General features: G+C 47.8%; 1 protein-coding gene across 1 annotated transcript in view; it reads right to left on the reverse strand.

Annotated features, from left to right (window-relative positions):
* Positions 1-334: 334 nt before the first annotated feature.
* The window catches only part of SH3YL1 (SH3 and SYLF domain containing 1), a 35,471-nt gene continuing 16,012 nt past the window's right edge, over positions 335-19,793 (reverse strand). Inside the window, exons 3-10 of the mRNA XM_047743947.1 lie at positions 18,725-18,838; positions 15,544-15,608; positions 12,805-12,917; positions 11,776-11,904; positions 9,820-9,988; positions 9,080-9,158; positions 7,246-7,302; positions 335-1,167 (exon numbers count right to left, since the gene is read on the reverse strand). Coding sequence (XP_047599903.1) covers positions 980-1,167; positions 7,246-7,302; positions 9,080-9,158; positions 9,820-9,988; positions 11,776-11,904; positions 12,805-12,917; positions 15,544-15,608; positions 18,725-18,838 — 914 coding nt within the window. The 3' untranslated portion in view covers positions 335-979. The remainder of the gene's footprint in view (positions 1,168-7,245; positions 7,303-9,079; positions 9,159-9,819; positions 9,989-11,775; positions 11,905-12,804; positions 12,918-15,543; positions 15,609-18,724; positions 18,839-19,793) is intronic.

The raw sequence follows: 19,793 nt of genomic DNA on the forward strand, positions 1-19,793 counted from the left end.
CCGAGATCCGCCAAGAGAGGAGACATCACTATTCTCACCAAAAATAAATAAATAAATGCATCAGATAATTGAAATGATGATGGGTTAATTAACTCGGTGGGACCTTCCACAGTGTGTCTGTACATCAAACCATCACACTGTGGTCTTTAACTACCACCACCACTACTAATAATATTAAATAAATACCAGTGTATTTGTCAAGCATGTAGTAGTAAACCCAAAAAGAAAACAAGTCAGGCAGCCAATCACCGTGCTGGGTTTTAACCTTCAGGCCAACCACAGGGCCTCTTACTTTACACAGAGAAAGTACGAAAAACAAGACATTAACTTATCATTTAAAGAACATTTATTTGGGCACAACTAGACCATGTTAACATAAGTTGATCCTCCTACTAGAAATGAATAAACATAACCTCGCACAGAAGAAAAGTCAATGTCACCTTTGTTCAAGGCAGAGCAGCTGAAATTCGCAACAGCATGTCTCTGCTACCCACACACAGAGGTGGCTTTTTAGGCAATAAAGATCATCATGAAGGAGTCGTACTCCAGCTTGCAGCTACAGCTAGGATTGCTAAATACCTTCCTTAAGCAGATTCCTTCTCTAGGCACTTTACAAATAGAAATACATGAGTCGGTATTCACACCCTGCCCTTAAGATCCTCAATTAGAATAAGCAATTACCATATACGGAGCCACTTGAGGGCTTAGTGATGCAAAAGGAACACAGAAGGACTGTGACCATGTGAATTGGAGCACGGTAACTATTAAATAGGATGTGCGATGAAATTAGTATGAAGTATTTAAACGTATGTAAGTTAAACATTTATAGAGAGAAAAATCTTTTACATATTTGATAAAAGTTTAAGAAAAAGAGCAGTATTTTAAAAACTTACATTAAACACTGCCTAACTGCAGAGTAAATCCTGTCCGTGGAGAAATAAATGTTGTATAATTCTCAAAGAAGAAAATAATATCAACTTTAATTCACGGCAACATAGTTGGCTGGAAAAATGCCAGTTTGACCTCGAAGCTGTCCCTCCCACCAATCGAACTGCGAGTCTGTTTTTGATATGACTGTGATTCTGTCTCCGGCTTGAAAATTCAAGTCCCCGGGCTGTTGTCCCTCGAAGGAATACAGCGCTGTCACCTCCATGGGCTTGGGCAGGCCTGGAACAAACAAGCAGAGGTACTTGGACTACGCGTGCCTGAGGGGAAAGCCTGGGAAGGGGCTGGGGCGGAGATGTCAATCACCTTCCGTGCTTGAGACCCTGATGCCTTCGCGCATGGGGTCTGTGAGATTTTCGTCCTATTATTAAACTCATGTTTTTCTTCTTCAAAAAGAGCAAGTGTTTGGTAATAATACTTCCTAAATCCACACAAGTCAAACTGCACATTATTATATACTTGACTATGCATTTAGCAAATATTTGTGGTTGTAATTGTTGGACTTCTGAACGATCTCTAAGACAACACCACAAGCCAACCCTTGACCAACACAGGTGTGCACTTACACATGGATGTTTTTTGTGATTGACAGTATTTTCTCCTCCTTTCCTTTTTTTTAAAAATTAATTTATTTACTTGACAGAGAGCACAAGAGAGCACTGGCAGAGGCAGAGAGAGAAGCAGACTTTCCGCAGCGCAGGAAGCCCGGAGCGGGACTCGATCCCAGGAGCCAGGACACAGAATCAAAAGTGAGATGTGGATTTTCAGCTGCTTGGGGTTGGGTGCCCCCAAAGCCACGCCCCACATTGTTCGAAGGTCAACTGTATTCACATTTCCCCCCTTTTAATCGAATGGTCATTATGGCTCCCATGAATTGTAGCTGTTAGAGAAAAACACATTTATGGTCACGATTGTATCATACAGGATTTAATTGAAAAACCATGCTCCAGGATGGAACTAGGCGGTGTTACGCTAAGGGAAATCAGTCAGAGAAAGACAAATATCATATGAGCTCACTCGTATGTGGAATTTAAGAAACAAAACAAATGTGCAAAGGAAGAAAAAAGAGAGAAACGCACAGAAACTGAGAAACAGACCCAGATTCTTAACTCTAGAGAACTGCGGTTTCCAGAGGGGCAGTGGGTGGGACGGGGATTGAGGAGAACACGTATCGTGCTAAAAATAAAACAAAATGTTAAAGAGAACAGAACAGGAACCGCGGCTCCGAGGCATTCTGCCGGTTCATGAGCGCTTTCCCCACAGGCTTCACGGCTGCTCGCTCCACACTGTCGGAACAGAGACAAAACTCAAACTGGTACAAGGGGAAGGTCTGCAAATGCTTAACCAGAGTTTCTCTCTCTCTCTTTTTCAGGGTTTTATCTATTTGACAGACGGAGAGCACAAGGAGGCAGAGAGGCAGAGAGAGAGAGGGAAACAGGCTCCCCGCCGAGCAGAGAGCCCGATGCGGGGCTCGATCCCAGGACCCTGAGATCATGACCTGAGCCGAAGGCAGAGGCTCAACCCACTGAGCCACCCAGGCGCCCCTTAATAAGAGTTTCAACACAATGTGTAGAATTGTTTGTATTGTGTTAGGAAGAAAATACTTGGAGAACTGAGGAGTTAAAAACAGTGACTTTACGAACTGTGCACCAGCATAAGAAATATAGAGAAACAGATACTTTCTGTTCATTCATGCTTGTGTGCATATTAGGCAACTAGGTGGTTGTTAAATGCATCTTAGTACAGACACACTGAAAACATAAATAACCAAATTCTGAAACTCAGTTACTTATTTAACCCGATAATACTATAATAATAAAAGATAAACCAAATTTGGCTTGTTGGTAAGAAATAAAAAGTCAAGACTTGAATTACACCGCACTGAGCGAGACTCGCCGTGCGTCACCCACACACGGTGTGCGACAGTCCTTCCCGTGAAAGCGGTGCCCCGGGGTTGTCCGAGTCCTGCGGAAACAACCCCAGCAGCAACCCAGGGTCACAGCACAGAGACTCCGGGGGTCGTTATTTTTTCTACCACAGACATGCTCTGCCCGCTTTTATAATTTATACTATGTGTACTTGCAGTCTGTCCATTTTAAGGAAGAAGGGCAAACGTGCGCCACCGAAAAGAAGAATTCTGATGCGATCTGGGTATCATCGAAACCAGCGGAGTGACAGCCAACACACACTAACGAGCCCTCGTTCCTCTGTGTGTGACAAGCGCAGTGGGACACCCAGACAGTCCTCACAACAGGCCTCTCTGTCATTACACCAGAGGAATGCAAGCTGGTGTGAGAGGGAACGTCGTTCTGAATAGCATCATCTCATCAGTTTACTCACCACCCACATACGAACCTCAACCTCTTCAACCCCAGTCAACGACACCCTCAAGAAACTCCTCCTCTCCTGTCTCCCAGACGTCTCAGATGACACAAAGCACAACCTGGACGAGCCCCAGTGAGCATCAGGGAATGTTCTGGAAGTCATCACCACATGTGTCGCACTATGCACAATGTAAGACATCTGAAGGGACGAGGGCAACGGTGACAGGTGCAGCCTGACCTGCTCTCGCCCGTCCCGCATCTCCAGCGAGTGGCTGCTGCTGTCACCCCCACTTCACAGAGCATCACGCTCAAGTGGAAGTGGGAGGCCATCTGTCCAGGGAGCGGAGATCCGAGTCTCCGAAGTCCATCCCTGGGGACTCATGGTCACCACGGACCTCCTGCCCCGAGGGCCTCTGCAGCCACATGGGTGTTAGATTATGGGCAGCACAGGGAACGTCGGTCCGGCCGAGCATGGCCAGTTTCCCAGGGGAATTAGTGTACTTCTGCGCATCACCGAGTCATCCAGACTCTACAGGTCGTAAGAATGTCGAATGAAGGTCCTGGGTGACCACTGACCACTGAGCTGGTTCCCACCAGTGGGAGGAGCATACCCTGTGATGAATAATTACAGGAAGAAGAGCTTCAGGAACCAAGGGAAGCAGACGGGGTCCCCGACTGGCTGTCCAGTTGTCTCTGAGCTGTACTTTCCAGATGGACGAAGGACAAAGTACTGATGGGAATGCAGTGCGAGGGCAGAGCAGGTGGTTTTGAGAGAAGATGGTGGCACTGAGGGGCTTCCCCCACCCAAACTCTGAGCAGAGATGAGGCAGATCGTGGCTGGTAGAGCGAGGGGAGAATATGGGCAAGACAGGCAGCCGGGGGTGAGCCCAAGAAGACTCAGAAGCTGAAGCCGTTTCGGGGAAAATCCACACACAAGAACACGAGGCAGGGAGCCCAGACCAAATGAAGGCCCCGCAGGCCAGGCCCTACTGCTGTTTCTTCCAGCAAAATGACTTAAAGTTCTCCTTTACTATAAATATTAGGGATACTTCCCATAAGGAAAAGTTTAATGCCCACAAAATAGCTTATTTAAAAAAAAAAAAAAAAAAGTGGGCCTTTTTCTTCCGGGAGGGGGGTATGACCTTCCAGAAAGGGAGAGCCCCCCAGGGACCACGGAAACCGGCCCTACTGCTGATGAAAATATCTGGCATTCACAGATGCCTTCCCTTCTGAGTGACACATGCCTTCTAGTTTCCTATTCTTGTGTTCAAGAAATACGGAGGCTCTCTGAAGCGATTAGCCATTTTCATCATCATATCCAACTTGAATTCAAACACAGGTTACTCTTCTCTCCCAGGTCAGGCCCACAACAAGAAACAGATCACAGGCCCCATTAACCAGCAGCTGCCCTGAGGCTTCTAATTAGAGACGCCACGCCTACTGGGTCTCATTGTGTCCCTCCCAGTTGCTTTCTCTGTGGTCTGCGTAATGTAGCCATACGTAAGCGGCGTCTCTGGCCCCGACATGGTTCAGGAAAGGAATCCCAGCCTACGGGAGGGCGTCTCAAGGCAAGCGGAAGTAAGAGCACAGACATGTCCTCGGTTTTGGGTACATTTAATGTAGCGGTGAGCTGCGTGACTGACCTGAGTCCCCAGGTCGGGGGTGGGGTCTGTCACTGTGGGGACCACGTCCTCTGGAAGAGGATGACAGTCCCTGGGGACTGAGGCAGATAAGGCCACAAGGTGAGTCCACCAGAACCAGCCACTCTCAGATGGTAACATCTGGGGCATTTGTGCTTGTCGCAACTGGGGCGGGAGTCCTATCGGCACAGACGGACTCAGCCCAGGGCACCCTGCAGCACAGGATGGCCCCCGTGGTGGATGTGTCCAGACTGTCACTAAAAACTACAGGGTAAATGGGGGGTGGATGGTGAAGACTGACACAGGAGGACACGGGGACAAGGTACAGTAGACCAGGCTGTGCACTTGCAAGGCTGTCTCGCTGAGACACCCAAGCACCAGATAGCTGGAGTGTCCAAAGGGTGCAGAACAAAAGTACATGCACTTAGGAGAATCACTGCTTTCCCCAACAGCCATGCAAAAGTGCAGCTGGTCAGTGTGTATGGGACAGGCAGAGAGCAAGCCCACGGCGGCCTGGACATCTTGGTAGGTTGGGTTTAACTGGAGGCTCAGGCCTGTGCCCTGTGCTTTTTCTCTGCAGCAGTGCTTGGCCAGGATGTGAGAAAGTCCTTGCGAAGAACTGAACTGGTTTGACAGCTGCTTTAAAAACAAACAAACAAACAAACAAAAACCCCCCCAAAACAAAAAAAAACCCACAATCATGTAAACTAAGTTTTATTTTAAAAATAGACTTTAAATCTTCCTTTCCATTTTTTTTTTCCTTCAACATCCCTTATATTTGGAGAAAGTTATCCTAGTACCCACTGTTTGTACAAATTAATTCACCCTACTCTCAACCCTACTCTCAAATATATAAACAAAACCTGACCGGCCAAGAACTGTCCGTGGTCGCATGGCCAGTGCTCAAAGTCCGAGCCCATTTCCAGAGCCCACTCAGGGTTTGCTTCTTCTAACTTCACACCACCCTCAGTGCCTTTGAGGCACCCAGCCTGCGGACACAGGCCCTTAGAGAACCCTGTGGAAAGGGGGGTCACCTCTACTTCCGCTGTCCCTTGTCCTTCAGTGTCCCTGCTGGCCCCCTCTCCCTCAGCAACTCAGCTTGTCTGTTGACCTCAAATTTAAGAACCGCTTTAACTGCAAGATATCTAAGTGTAGGTCTAATTCTAGCAGAGTCTCCTGAAAGACCGCTACATAAAATTCCAGACGTGTATGCTACTTGGGTATAAACATTTACATGTTCGCCCCTTTTGCTTCTGAAGGATGTGTATCCGCCGGTCAAATTACTGGCAATGTCAGTAGTCTCGGAGCTGGCTGCAAATCACATTCAAAAGAGCAAACTACATTTTAAAAGCCTCTTAGTGTTTTCCCACTGTGCAGGAGACCACAGCCCAGCAGGCAACCGGGAGGCAGCCCCTTGGGGCAGCTTTCTGGGACAACGCCAGGCGGGAAGCGGGCTCCACACTGGGGCAGCTAGGCTGAAAGCAAGTGGGAAGTGGGAAGCCCGACTCCATCAGGAAAGCATCAACTTCCGAGGAAGGAACTGTGCTTACGAGACATTTTTGAAATATCTTTACAAATTAAAAGCAAAATGTGTACTTAGCTACCTTGACGTCCGTTTACATGAAAGCAGTGATGCCCCGTAGTTTACTTTCCCAGGAGTATGGGGTTCTGTGACTCCAGTGACAAAAGGTGACGGGAGAAAATAAACGGGCTATTTGACAACTGGTTCACCTTTGCCCTCATTTTGTGTCCCATTCACATTTCTAAATAATCACTTAATTCCTCCAGGAACATTTTGTAAAGAAATTGAAGTAAGACAGCAAATCCTAATAAGTTTTATGAAGTAGTTCCCAATAACAGCAAAATATCTGAACATGAAAAATTTAAAAAAAAATCCTTAAAATACACAAAAATATCCACGGGGCTAAAACCCAGAAAAGATGTGATGATGATGAAGTTGTAATTCACAATGAACAAACCTTGTCATTCTGTGGTGACAAGATCGTAAAAGATCCTGCGGTTTATCCTCAGACGGGCCTCTGCGAGTCCGAGGGGCTCGGTCCCAAGCTGGGGTGCCAGCCCCCCACCCCTCCCCCCGCAGGAACTGCGCATGTGCCACTACGGTCCCCTTCGCCCTCCTTATCGCAGACGAGTGCAACCAGGAGAGCAAAAGCACAGCATTTTCCAAACGAAGGACTTCTCCCAACCAGGAACAGAGCACGTAAACCAGAGGAGTGCTGAGTACCATCCCCGAGTTTTATGAACTGCCATTTAGTTGGAAAGTTTGACTGTAAGATGCGTATGAGTCATTTTTAACATATAGATATGGTACTTACCAACTCTCTCCTGAAAGCTGGAAAGTTCAGGGTAGAGCTTAGACTTGTTTCCGTTACCTGCAAAACAGGAAAAAAAAAGACGGGGGCGGCATTTAGAAGACTTATTAGCATATCGTACATAAAAGCAGGTATTTTAAATCCCTAAGATTGCTAGAAATATCATTATTTTATCACACTTTAAATCCAGAGGAATGCCTGAATAAACCCAGAAAGTACCCCCGCCATAAGGCAGAGGGAAAGCCTCTGATATGTGTAGGGTTAGAAACGCCAAAACTACAACTCTTGACCTTGGCGCTGCGGGGTCGCAGATAACACACATACATCTTTTTCCCAGAAGCAATCACAAACTACCTGCGTTTTTAAAAAGTGTGTAGCCCCCGAGGCAGTGATTTTCAAACATCCTCGTTTGCTTAACTCTTAAACTCATTTTTAAACAGCACGTGTTCACTTGCATATTTTTAATTAACACCTAAAGTTGTTCAGCGGAACCCTAAGACTCGTGAAAGGCACACTCTGCGGTATCCAGCCTCAGTTATTCACACTGAGCGATCGCTTCTCCTCCTGGGACAACAGAACTAAGCGCCACAGCGTAGATAGTCAGCAGAGGAATGTGCAGGAGAAACGGCCCCTGATTTTTCCTCGAAGCGAGCGGAGCAGTTTTAAGGCCGCGCTGACGAGGAAGCGCTGCTCGGTAAGGCCTCGCCGCGGCGCGGGTATCTGTTTCCTCGTGAGGGCACTCCGGGAACATCATGTGCTTTAAAACACGCACGGGTCGGATCTCACGCAGTCGCTTGGAGTTAAAACAAAAGTAGGCTCCGTGCCCATGTCTCGTTCCTCACCGGCGACAGGAGTCAATGCAAAGAGTCACCCGACGTGAGTCAGAAACAGGCCCTCCCTTTTGGAAGGAGCGCGCGGCCGCCCCGGAGAGGAGGTGCGGAGCAGGCCGCGGGGGGCGGGGGGGGAAGAACAGGTCCGCGTCCGGGCACCTTCCCGGGGGCCCCATTCAGGCAAGTGAGAGGCCTCGCCAGGACCCGGTGTAGCGCCTTCAGGCCGCGGGGAAGGAGGCCGGACCCGGCGCGCGAAGGAGGCACCGCCTCCCGCCCTCGGAAGGGCTTCGGCATTTCTGCTCCTCCTCCCGGGACTTCCACGCGTCTCCCCCCGGGGAGGGCAGCCACGTCTCCACACGGGTCTCTCCCCCGCCGGACTGAAAGTCGTCCCGAGATCCCGAGACGGGACGGAGTCGGCTCGTCTCTACGCGCTCCAAAGCCCCAGCGCAGGCCCGGAGTGGGAGCGCAGGGTCTCGGGAAGCATCACCCCCTTTAGCTGCTGCTGCGGGCGCTGCTACCCTCCGCGCTGGAAGGCAGGACCCCGGGAGTGACCGTCCTACAAACGTGCGAGGGAAAGAGGGGCAGAGGCCAGAACCTGGTGGTGTGCAACTCTGGTCCATTCTGAAGTCCCCGTGCGACACCCTGAGCCCCGAGAACACATGGCGAACTTAACATTCAGAGTGCGAAGGTGAATACACCACAAAACCAGGTTATTCCGTCCCCGGGCGTTTCAGACCAGCGGGAGGGCGGCCCTTGGGAGAAGCGACAAGAAACCGAAACGAAAACTCGTTTAAGACGAAGCTCTGCGAACCGGAGGAAGCAGATTCTGAATGAGAGCAGCAGCTTCCAGCAATGAGAATTTGTCTTCGGGACTTGGAAGAGGCCGAGCCTTACTCTTCTCGCCAGTGACACCTCAGTCCTTCTCTCTGACGCTGAAGTCTAACAATAGAGCTTGATTTCTCAGCAATAACATAACAACGCATCTGAACCGCAGCACAAACATTTACTTTGGGAGCCAGCGTCCAGCGGGGCTCGTGCGGGTGACGGCCGGGGGCTCGGCAGCGGCTTGGGAGGTAAGTCTTTAGCCTGGGAGGGGCCAAAAAATGCACAGAATTTAAAATACTTGTTTACGCATCTAAAGGCACAATAACCCCATAGACCTGCGGAGAAGAGCGCCCTAATGGGCTCGCGCACTCCTCAGGGCCACATTAGCTGGACCGGGGCCACGCGAAGAGGCTGCGGGGTGACGCTCCTGTCACGGGAAGCTCGCCTCATCCAGGCGCCTCAGCCACGCGGTCCGGGGCGGGGGCAACCGAGGCTTCGCGCGTCCGCTGTCGCGCTGCACCACGGGGTCAGCTGTGGGGCTCGGAGCCCACGGCCCCTGACCTTTGCGGCCTCAGTGTTGGCGGCCACCGTGGGCGTCGCCATGTCCCACTCACAGCCACACGCCGGCGGGGGGCAGCTGTGGGAAACGAACCACGCTTCCCCTTGAAGCTGGCAGAGAAGACGTGTCCGAGTTCGACTTTTCCACGACAACGTCATGTGACTGGAAGTGTGAGGGAAGTCGGGGGTCCGGGGGGCTGAGATCCAGGGCAGCCCGCGCCACGGAGCGACCGTCCCGGGGCCGCGGGGACACGGGACCGCGGGGACACGCACCGCGGAGACACGGGACCGCGGGGACACGCACCGCGGGGACACCACCGCGGGGACACGGGACCGCAGGGACACGCACCGCGGGGACACGCACCACGGGCCTCCTCCGCTCCCGCGCGGCTCTCCTGGCGTTGGCTCGTTGCCCGTCGCGCTCGTACTTCGCGGCGAAGGAATCCAGAATCTCATAGAGGTCGTCCGCTTGCGCCGGCCGCGGCGTGTCTCCGAATAAAATGTCGTAGGCTCGGATGTCTCGACAGTAAAATCTGGTGAGAAGCGTCAGAGGAGGCGCTTAGGGACCCTGGTCTTCGCTCGAGTTCCAAGTCGGGCCGCGCCTGCGCGCAGGCCTGTCTCCGCCACGCGCGCTTCCCGTGAACTCGTTCCACACCCGCGCGAAGCCCCCGCTCCCCCCAGAGCCAGTCACGGAAATCGCCGGACGCGCATAGCGCATCACGTGCGCGTGCAAACGCGTGTGCAAATGTCCCCCCACGGGAGCCGACGCACCTAGAAGCGCATACTTTGAAAAGATTTTTATTTTTAAACTTTCTTACGAAAATGGTGCTTTGTAATATGGACCGGCAAACATGGCTTTGTAATTTCTTTAAAATGTTTACTTGTGTCAAAATTATACAAGGATTTGCCTGACACACGTAGAAGCCCTGCGGCTGAGTAACAAGTATATTTGCTTTAGTTTATTCAGGCTTTATGGGAACTTCACTGAGAAATTCTCCCAGAGGCCTAGAATCAAGTTTCTAAAACAATTCCTCATTCTAATTTCTCAGATTAATAAAACCAGAAGTAAAAGCATCTCTCTCGGCTCTGCAAACCTTCGGTTTTCCTGTTCCTACTTCCCAGCGGCCGTGGCTCGCACGGCCGGACGGACCGTCCCGGGTGCTGGGGAGCTCCTGAGGGACGGCCCGGTCTCCTCCGCGCGGGCTTCCTTCCGGGGCTTTGCCGTGGGCACCGGCACGGCCCCGCCACGGGCTCACAGCCCACCGGACGCTGACAGGTTCTGGAAGACGTTACTCGGTCTGTCAGCCTCTTCTCTTTCTCTGAGCAGCCAGACTAATATTTTAGTGGAAATTTAGAAGAACAGTTTGGGGAAAAACTAGCCAGATGCCAGTTTAAAGTAGAAGTTCTTTTTCACCTGTTAAAGTATTTCTAAATCCCCCTATTTTTTTAAATTTCTTTTCAGTGTTCCAAGATTCATTGTTTATGCAGCACACCCAGTGCTCCACGCAGTACATCCTCCCTAATACCCACCACCAGGCTCTAAATCCCTTTTTAAAAATCAAAATTTGTCTCTGCTTTATGGAAGAAAGACAAAGGCAAAGTGTAATAACAGGCAACCTCTCATATTAGGAATATTTTGATTGACCTACAAGGTGTATAAAACATACTTAATGATAGAGCCAACTAACGAATATTATGGAGCTATTAACTTATATTTAAGATTCTTCTGCTGCGGGGGCGCCTGGGTGGCTCAGTGGGTTAGAGCCTCTGCCTTCGGCTCGGGTCATGATCCCAGGGTCCTGGGATCGAGCCCCGCGTTGGGCTCTCTGCTCAGCCGGGAGCCTGCTTCCTCCTCTCTCCTCTCTCTCTGCCTGACTCTCTGCCTACTTGTGATCTCTGTCTGTCAAATAAATAAATAAAATCTAAAAAAAAAAAAAAAAGATTCTTCTACTGCTAAGTGGAAAAAAAAGGACTCGTAATTGACTCTGTTATGATTAGAACCCTATGTGGCCAAACAAGGGGAATTCATGCTCAGGAAAACACTGTAAGGCAATAAAGCAAAAAGTGAATCACGTTACTCTTAAAGGAGTAGAATAGCTTTTTTTAAAATAATTTTTTGTATTTTCTACATTTTCTTAAGTACATGTTACTTCATATTGAATCTTTAAATAAATAAATACACAGTTCGAGTCGAATGATGGGTTAGAAAAGAATACACAAGGTTACTCTGTAAACTCTGAACCACTACACGGACCTCTGAGGTGTCACTTTTCTCATCACACTTTGCTGAAATTGTGAGAATTACTTGGGCTGCACTTACTTCCGATTAGTGTCTTTCCTTTCAATCAAACAACTGCCTTCTAAAGATACACCAGCAAAGAGCCCTCTTGATTTGCAGTATGTAAAGACAGCGGCAGGGCTTCTCAGGGCAACGTTTCCTTCTAAATTCCTGCAAAAGAGAAGGTTTTGCGTCATGGAATCCCGGCGGGCCGGGCCCTAAGATGACGTGAGCAGCACTGCACCGCATGTCCCTTCGCTCAGAAGAGAGATCTCGTCCTGTCCTTCCTTCACGGGCCTTTGTGTTTTCCTTCCTGTTTGCCTGGGCTAGTCGTGCTTAGCGTGGGCTAGAGCAAGGACAGGGCATGGGGAAGGACACATTATGTAAAACCGTTATAAAAGGGTGTGCTGATACGGAGGACTGCACTGTACCGAACACACGGAAAGCGGATACTTTCCGACTTTGTCTCCCTTTCTTGAAACAGGAATGTACCTTTTAAGAGTACTAAGGACTGTGGGTTCTTCTTACACTGAGTATTTTCATGGAATTTAGAAACCTTTCTAGAAGACTGTATGGTCTGAGTTTTCAGTATTTCTACATTGCTTGAATGACCCCAAAATAGTTGTCCATTAACAGAGGGGTAAAATGCACTCTATGTACTATACACATCACTCTAGTGAAAAGCTTCTATTTCAAATTTTCCATAATTCAGTCTGAAGAAAGTCTTTTTTCTTTCTTGATCAATGCTGCCTTTTATCAGCTAATTAAATTGGACTTGGCTCCTTCAGAGCTTACAGGTAAATTTCATGTTCCATCCCAGTAGATATAATGGCCTACGTTTCTGAAGTATTCAGTTTCTTGTGTTTGTTCCAGTTTCAGATTTTCTTATTTTATCACACTGGCTGTGCTTTACAAATTTCTTATTTCCAAACAACCTCAAACCCTCTGGGACATATATAAACCATAAACCAGTTTCGTTTCAATTGAAGCTTCCTCTTAGGGCAAAACCATGTATAATCTTTAAACCATTACTATCCAACAGCTGTCCAGAAAGTACTTTATGGTACTCACCTTCCCAGGGGCCCAACTGCCACAGTAAAATTCCCTCCAAGGGTCAGGTTACCACCTTTTGCAAAAGCTTCTACTGCTCTGTCATAATTCAAAATTATTACCAAATCTGATACCTGAAAATGAAGAGAACCATTTCTTTAAAAATAATTATGTACAAATGTCATTTAAAATACATGCTGATTAAAACTCAAAATACATACCATATGATGTAGCAAGAATTTCAATGTAGACAGTGAAAGAAAAAGAGAAGAATTATTTTTATTTTGAGCAGAGGACGTAAGCCACGGCTCTTTCTACGGCTTGGCACAGCAAACACTGCTGAGCATTCACTACGCACCAGACACATACTGGAGGGCTCCGTGCACACTCCCGGTCCTCTTGGCAGGTTTGTGATGTAGGCAGTGACAGAGGTCTAGTGAGGTGACTGGACTGTCATGGTGAGAGCCGGAAGAGATCCGACAGAGGTCATCAGGGAGATTACAAGTACTCCCTTCGACTACACATGCCAAGAAGGGCTTTGAACCAAAGCCCATCCAGCTGGGACTCAGGGCGTAAGATCCAGGGCCCTCAGTGACATTTCCACACTGAAGTCCCTGGCAAGGTCACGTGTCTACACTGATAAAGAGCGTGTCGTCCACTTTCTTTTAGGGGCAGAAATTCAGAATAACAGAAGGAAGCTACTTAACTATTAGTTCATGCACCTACTGACTTAATTCTCTAAGTAAAAGCAAAAATCAGAATGTGGGAATAATGCCCCAGACAGGCCAGCATGGAGGAGGTGTTCCCTGCCGTAGCACACAAGCCCAGTGAAAGCCCAGAAGCGTGGAGAGCCCTTGGGGCTGGAGGCCCGAGCCCGGTCAGGCCCCCTCCTCGAGAGATGGGTGACCAGCGGCGTTCTGACCACTCTGCATCTCTCACCTTTTCCTGCGCACACTCACTTACCCCTCTGAAGATCGAGGGTGTGTGTCATGCATACCCTAGAAAAGGAAAGGCATACCTACTGAGGCTAAGAATTTGGGCTAAAAATCTAGCTCTTTGGGTGTGAATTCTACTTCTGCCTCTTGCACATCATGGGATCTTAGGCAAACAATTGAGCATCTTGAAACCTTAGCTCGTTTCTCTGTTTTAAGGTGGGTATGATAACAGGAGCCACATCCGTACGTAGACTCTGCATACAAGCAGGCACGTGCGGAGACACACGCGTATGGTTGTTTAAAGGTTTAGCCGAAATCCTTTGTAAAGCCTGGTGTGTTCACCACAACTCAGTAAAACATGCAAAGGCCAAACAAACTGGTGTTTCAAAGATTGCTTAATTCATATAGTTCTTTAACGTTTTCTAATGTTTTCAAATCAATTTTTCATGGGACCTACAGAAGATACCACCAAAAGAGACCGTGATTGAAAAGACCTAATAGAGATCCCAATACAAGTAGATTCTTTTAAAAATGCTTGATTTGAATCATTTTATGAAAAAAATACAGTTGAGTTCCACAGCACAAACTAAATACACCAGCTAACTGAACTCTAGGAAATACTTCACCGTGAGTCCTATCACCTGTTATTTCCACCTCACATGTGGACAGTTTCTAAAGACTGCAGTGTCGGATAATACAGAATTACCTAGCATTTTTAAGCAAAATTAAGTAATTTTGCCCATGATTGTGTGAGCTATCTCTTACGTGCATTTTCAGGTAATACATATAAAATTGATTTGCACAGTGCTTGGTGTGTACAGAGGCCGAGAGCGCACAGATCTGGCCCCGACCGTGTGAATACCTGACTGGTACTGTCCCCTCCACCTGTGGCATCACAGTATAGTTAAGGGAAAACTCTAAAAGCCAGTTAAAGAAAAAAAAAATGACCCTTTAATTTTCTGGGTCACCTCAATTCAGCTCTCTCTGAAGAAAAGTAAAATGACCCTGTGTTCCTTGGTGATGTCACTAATGAGAGAACCAGGTCAAAGCTCCACAGAGGTGGGAGAGGGGCCAAGCTCTAGGTTCGTTTCCACAGCTTAGAGGAAAAGCAAACAGATTCCCTGAAGAAAACTGGCAAGAAAGCAAGTAAACACTGTAAGACAGACACCCGGAAATGGGATCAGCTTTCTTAGGTGGTCTGCAATGAGATGTCACTGAGTAGGATGCCAGTTCTGTCATTAAATTCAATCCTTTCATTAAAGAATGAAGCAAGCCTGATCTCCCTGCAGGAGAAGCTGGCGGAGGCATGCTAACCCCAGATGACCCCTGGGAACAGGGTGCTGTGGCCGGGAGCCCACCCGAGAGGCCGTCATCACCAGGAGCCAAGTCACAAAACGAAACCATGCAAAGTCGGCATTTGAAGTAATCTGCAGGCCGGACGGGGCACAACCGCAGGGCTACTGCACCTGAAGGCACACTGTGTGAAGCCTGGTGCACCCGGGACCCGAGCTCTACAGCCCCCACGGACATCAGCAGCCCTACGAGCCCAAGCCACAGGCGGCCAAAGACAGTGCGGTCCCTGTGAGGCGTATCTGTTCCAGAGACGCGCGGAAGGTGGGCGCGGAGCAAAGGGTGGACGGGCCGAGCTCTACTCTCCATGAAGAACAGGGGAGACACCGGGCAGTCCTAAGAGGGCATCTCTCCGGAAAATGAAATACGAATTCCGTCGGTGGTGAAAGGAGAACAGGAGGTAGTCTCACAAGTTCTGTGCTGTAAGTTTCAGCTGCTTTTAGAGAAAACCGCAATTGTGTGTTTCCACACTTACCTCAATTCCTACTTCGAACCCTCCGCCGAGCCCAGCTATCCCAATGGCTGAAGGTGCAGACCATCCTAACAAAAACAGAGACACAGACGTTACTCTAACATTAAAGCCCCTTGGCACACAAATATGGGAAGGAAAAATGCCACAATGAGAAAGAACAGTGTTTCTTTTAAAAATAATGAGACTCTCGTATTTCTCCCTGAGATTTTAATATTATTTAATAAGCATATATATATCTGGTTAAAAGTATTTTACTGATTACAATATCAATTCACAGCAACATTTCACAGAGCAAGACTATAAATGAAGGAATGGATCCCCAGGCAAGGAAGAGCCAATGACACCATTAAATCAGGGTACAAGACCACAGTTTGGTTTAAAGCTTTCTTTTTTTTTTAAAGACTTTATTTATTTATTAGAGACAGAGATCACAAGTAGGCAGAGACGCAGGCAGAGAGAGAGAGGGAGAAGCAGACTCCCCACTGAGCAGAGAGCCCGATGTGGGACTCGATCCCAGGACCCCAGGATCATGACCTGAGCCAAAGGCAGAGGCTTCACCCACTGATCCAACCCAAGGTTTAAAGCTTTCTAAGAGCTTTTGTCTACTACATTCACCTTTCTGTAGTCAAACTACTGAAAATTTTTATTCAAGTTGAGTTTGCTTTGACTGAAAGGTGCTAAGGTCGGAATTAGAATAGCGTATTTCTGCGGGTGGGTTTCTGTTCAGAGGTTGCACACAGACAGCACCCTCCTCCAGACCCCCGGCACCTAGTAACAAACCATGGGTGAAGTTCAAAGGGCCATCATTTCCTACAGTACGAAGCAGCTTTTTAAAGTTCCTTCACCAACTGCTACATAAATTAGGAAACTAGAGGTATATTTTTATGACAATTACCATAGACAAATTTGTGAACAAGATATTATCTATTTCATCAAAATTCAATGTGCAGAATGTTGACAAAACAACTTTAAGAAATGTGACATTGCTGGGGCACCTGGGTGGCTTAGCTGTTAAGTCTCTGCTGTCAGCTCAGGTCATGATCCTGGGCTTCTGGGATCGAGCCCTGCATCACATCGGGCTCTCTGCTCAGTGGGGAGTCTGCTTCTCCCTCTCTCTCTGCCTGTGTCTCTGCCTGCTTGTGATCTCTGTCTGTCAAATAAATCATTAAAAAATATTTTAAAAAATGTTTGAAAGGTATTAGATATTGAGGCTCACAGACTCACAAATCCATGTCCCTTAATCTTTATAAATGTGCGTAATACATCCAATTATGGAACCCTCACGTACTAAACACGTATAGCATTTGATCACTGCAACTCTCAATATTTACGTTTTACAAAATAATTGAGGTATATAATTCTATTTTTTAGTTAGAACTTTATCATAGATATAAGAGAGCAAAAGGAGTCAAGAGAAGTTTATTATAATCACTTTTAAGGTTAACACAATAATAAACTGTTTCTATTGTAAATCTCTGAGGACAAAAACTTGTCTTTTTGTACCTAGTAGAACAAGAAATAGCCTATAAATTCAAGATTATTAAGATTTTAACAAGATAAATTTCCTTACACTTGAAAACTAAGTACAATAATTCCACTTGAATTAGGGAAAAAAATTAATTTGTTGGGGGGAGTGTGGGATCATATAGATAAAGTACTTTCTGAAAGGCTTCTTAGCTTCCTAAACCTAATTTTGTATTCTAGATAACAGGATATTGCTTGGATATATTCAGAACTAATCTACCAGGCTTAGGGGAGTTTCGATTACAGAAATTAATGTCATATAATCCCAAAGTTGTTTTCCATTTCCTATGTTAAGAACCGTCCCTGTCTGAAGATGGCCCATCTGGCCAGGATCTGGGAATCTGCTGTTTCATCTGGGCAATTACAGATGGAGTAGCTGGCCTTCAGGACGGCGGGGAGGGAAGTGGAGGTAGAAAGGGCCACCTGTGGGACGCCTGGGTGGCTCAGTCGTTAAGTATCTGCCTTCGGCTCAGGTCATGATCCCAGGGTCCCGGGATCCAGCCCCGCATCTGGCTCCCTGCCCAGCGGGAAGCCTGCTTCTCCCTCTCCCACTCCCCCTGCTTGTGTTCCCTCTCTCCCTGTGTCTCTCTGTCAAATAAATAAATAAATAAATAAATAAATAAATAAATTATTTTTAAAAAAGGCCACCTGAGGTTCTGAGAGACCCCGGAGGTTGTCAGGCTTCCCCCTCTGCAGATGGCCCCCCTGTCCACCCCTGGGGGGAACAGCTCACAGACACTGAAGACCCTCTGAGTGGGCCTCCACTTTGTCTGGTGTGACCTGGAGGTCTCTCAGGAGAACGTGTGCCGTGCTCGAGAAGAAGGGAACTTGGTTGTTTCCATGTCCTAGGCAAGGACTGAACCACGAAACGCTGGGCCACAGCTTTGGGAAGAGACTCCAACTTACTGTGGGGACACATCACAGGACACAGTGGACCTAGCCACCGAGGTTCAGTGGCCACACGCCCCACAAACTCCCAGATGTATCTACGGTCATTGTCCTACGCTCTCTTCCAGATTAAAATTAACTTACCTACACTAAAAACATCTATTAAGAGAGAAATATGTTCAATTATATGAGCAAAATGAGAATGTTAAATCAGTATAAAAAGCATTTTAGTTGGTTATGATGCATGTGCATACATTTTAGATGTTACTATAAATACCGGCTAAATCTTTGGGAATTAAGGAAAGTATGTTTTGATTTCATCTCTGACAAACCAAATGTTAGATTTCACCCCAGAAAGTAAAACCAAATTGTATCGTCCTGATGTGCTTCCACCTTTAAAGTACAGGCTTTAAACAAAACTTTCAGGTTTTATCATTTCCTACGGGAATAGCAGAAAGGTTCCAGATGGCTCTGATATTATCAGCTTCCAGAGAACAAAAGAAAAGTTGTACCACAAAGCTGAAAATAAGATTCATATCCAACAGCAGAAATGTAGATATTGTCACATTCAGTATTTGCTTCATGGAAGAAGTACAAAATGCATGTAAGACAAAGCCAGACCTACGCCTGCAAGTCTCGTCTAGCATTTTAAGAGGAGGAGAGAACTGGAAGCCCCCGCCTTGTGGACGGGACGTGCCAAGTGCGCACTCCAGGGTGACAGCGTTAGGAGGCTCCCCGCCAGGGGTGTCCAAAATGAAGAGAGTCAACTTACTTCCGTCTGGAAGACGAGCCAGCACGACCCCACTGCCTCCTCTAGCAGTTACTAGAAATCCAGCTTTTATCACTGACAAAATCGCAAGGCCCTTGGCTTTGGCGATGACGTGGGCTGCAAATTAGAGACATCAGGCAGGTGAGCATCTGGAGTGGACTTGCCTGAACCGACGGGCGGTAAGCAGATGGATGCATGGAAGCTCTGAGGGGCAGGACCCCAGGCTTCTCGGGACCATCTCTGCGGCACCGGTGAGCCAAAGAACGCTCACCGGGACACAGGGGCCCGATGGCCCTACTGCCCCGCCCTTCCCTGTGCTGTTCCCAATGGCCATAGAACCGACGCCCAGACACGGGCACAACTGGCAACAGATGGGATACGTGATGAGATTCTTTTAGTGGACATGTACTAGCAGGACAAATAATTTGGAAATTTCAATGAATTGAAAATATAACTCATAAAAAACAGGTTCCTGTTTTAAAGAAAATGCGATCATCCAGAACCAAGTACAAAGGAGCAAGCCAGCAAGGGCGTCCGCACACGGCAGAGCCTGGGTCTTAGAGCCGCACAGCTGGTTCACCTTTTACCAACACGAAAATTACATGTGAGCACAGAAAAACCAAGTTATTTGCCACTTTAGAAGAGTTTTACCTTTCGTTCAAGTATTCAAGGACCACGTGCGTCCCAGCGCACTGAGGACAGAGTTTACACACTTAGTTACCTCACACAGAATGAGTTATCAGCACATGCGCCCCCCCCAAACACTGCCCCCCCGGATTCCCCCACACAACACCGCATCTCCCAATAACAAGGGGAGATGGCTTGATGTCCTGTCCTTGGTCCAATATTCCACCAAGAAAGCCAAATCGGACCCTGTACTCAAATACAAGGAAATGCTCTTGAGGAGGCCCTAGAAAACACGACGTTTTTCGTGTCACTGTGCACACCACTTCACAACATCAATGGCAGAGTCTCCGAGTAATGCGCTCATGAGCATGAAGCCTGCACGCAGACGTGTGGAGCCTCGGAGCCCAGCAATGCACAGGAAACGAGGCTGGGCCTGCCTTCCTCC

Source organism: Lutra lutra, chromosome 9 (assembly GCF_902655055.1).
Source record: "Lutra lutra chromosome 9, mLutLut1.2, whole genome shotgun sequence".
In the NCBI taxonomy this organism is placed as follows: Eukaryota; Metazoa; Chordata; class Mammalia; order Carnivora; family Mustelidae; genus Lutra; species Lutra lutra.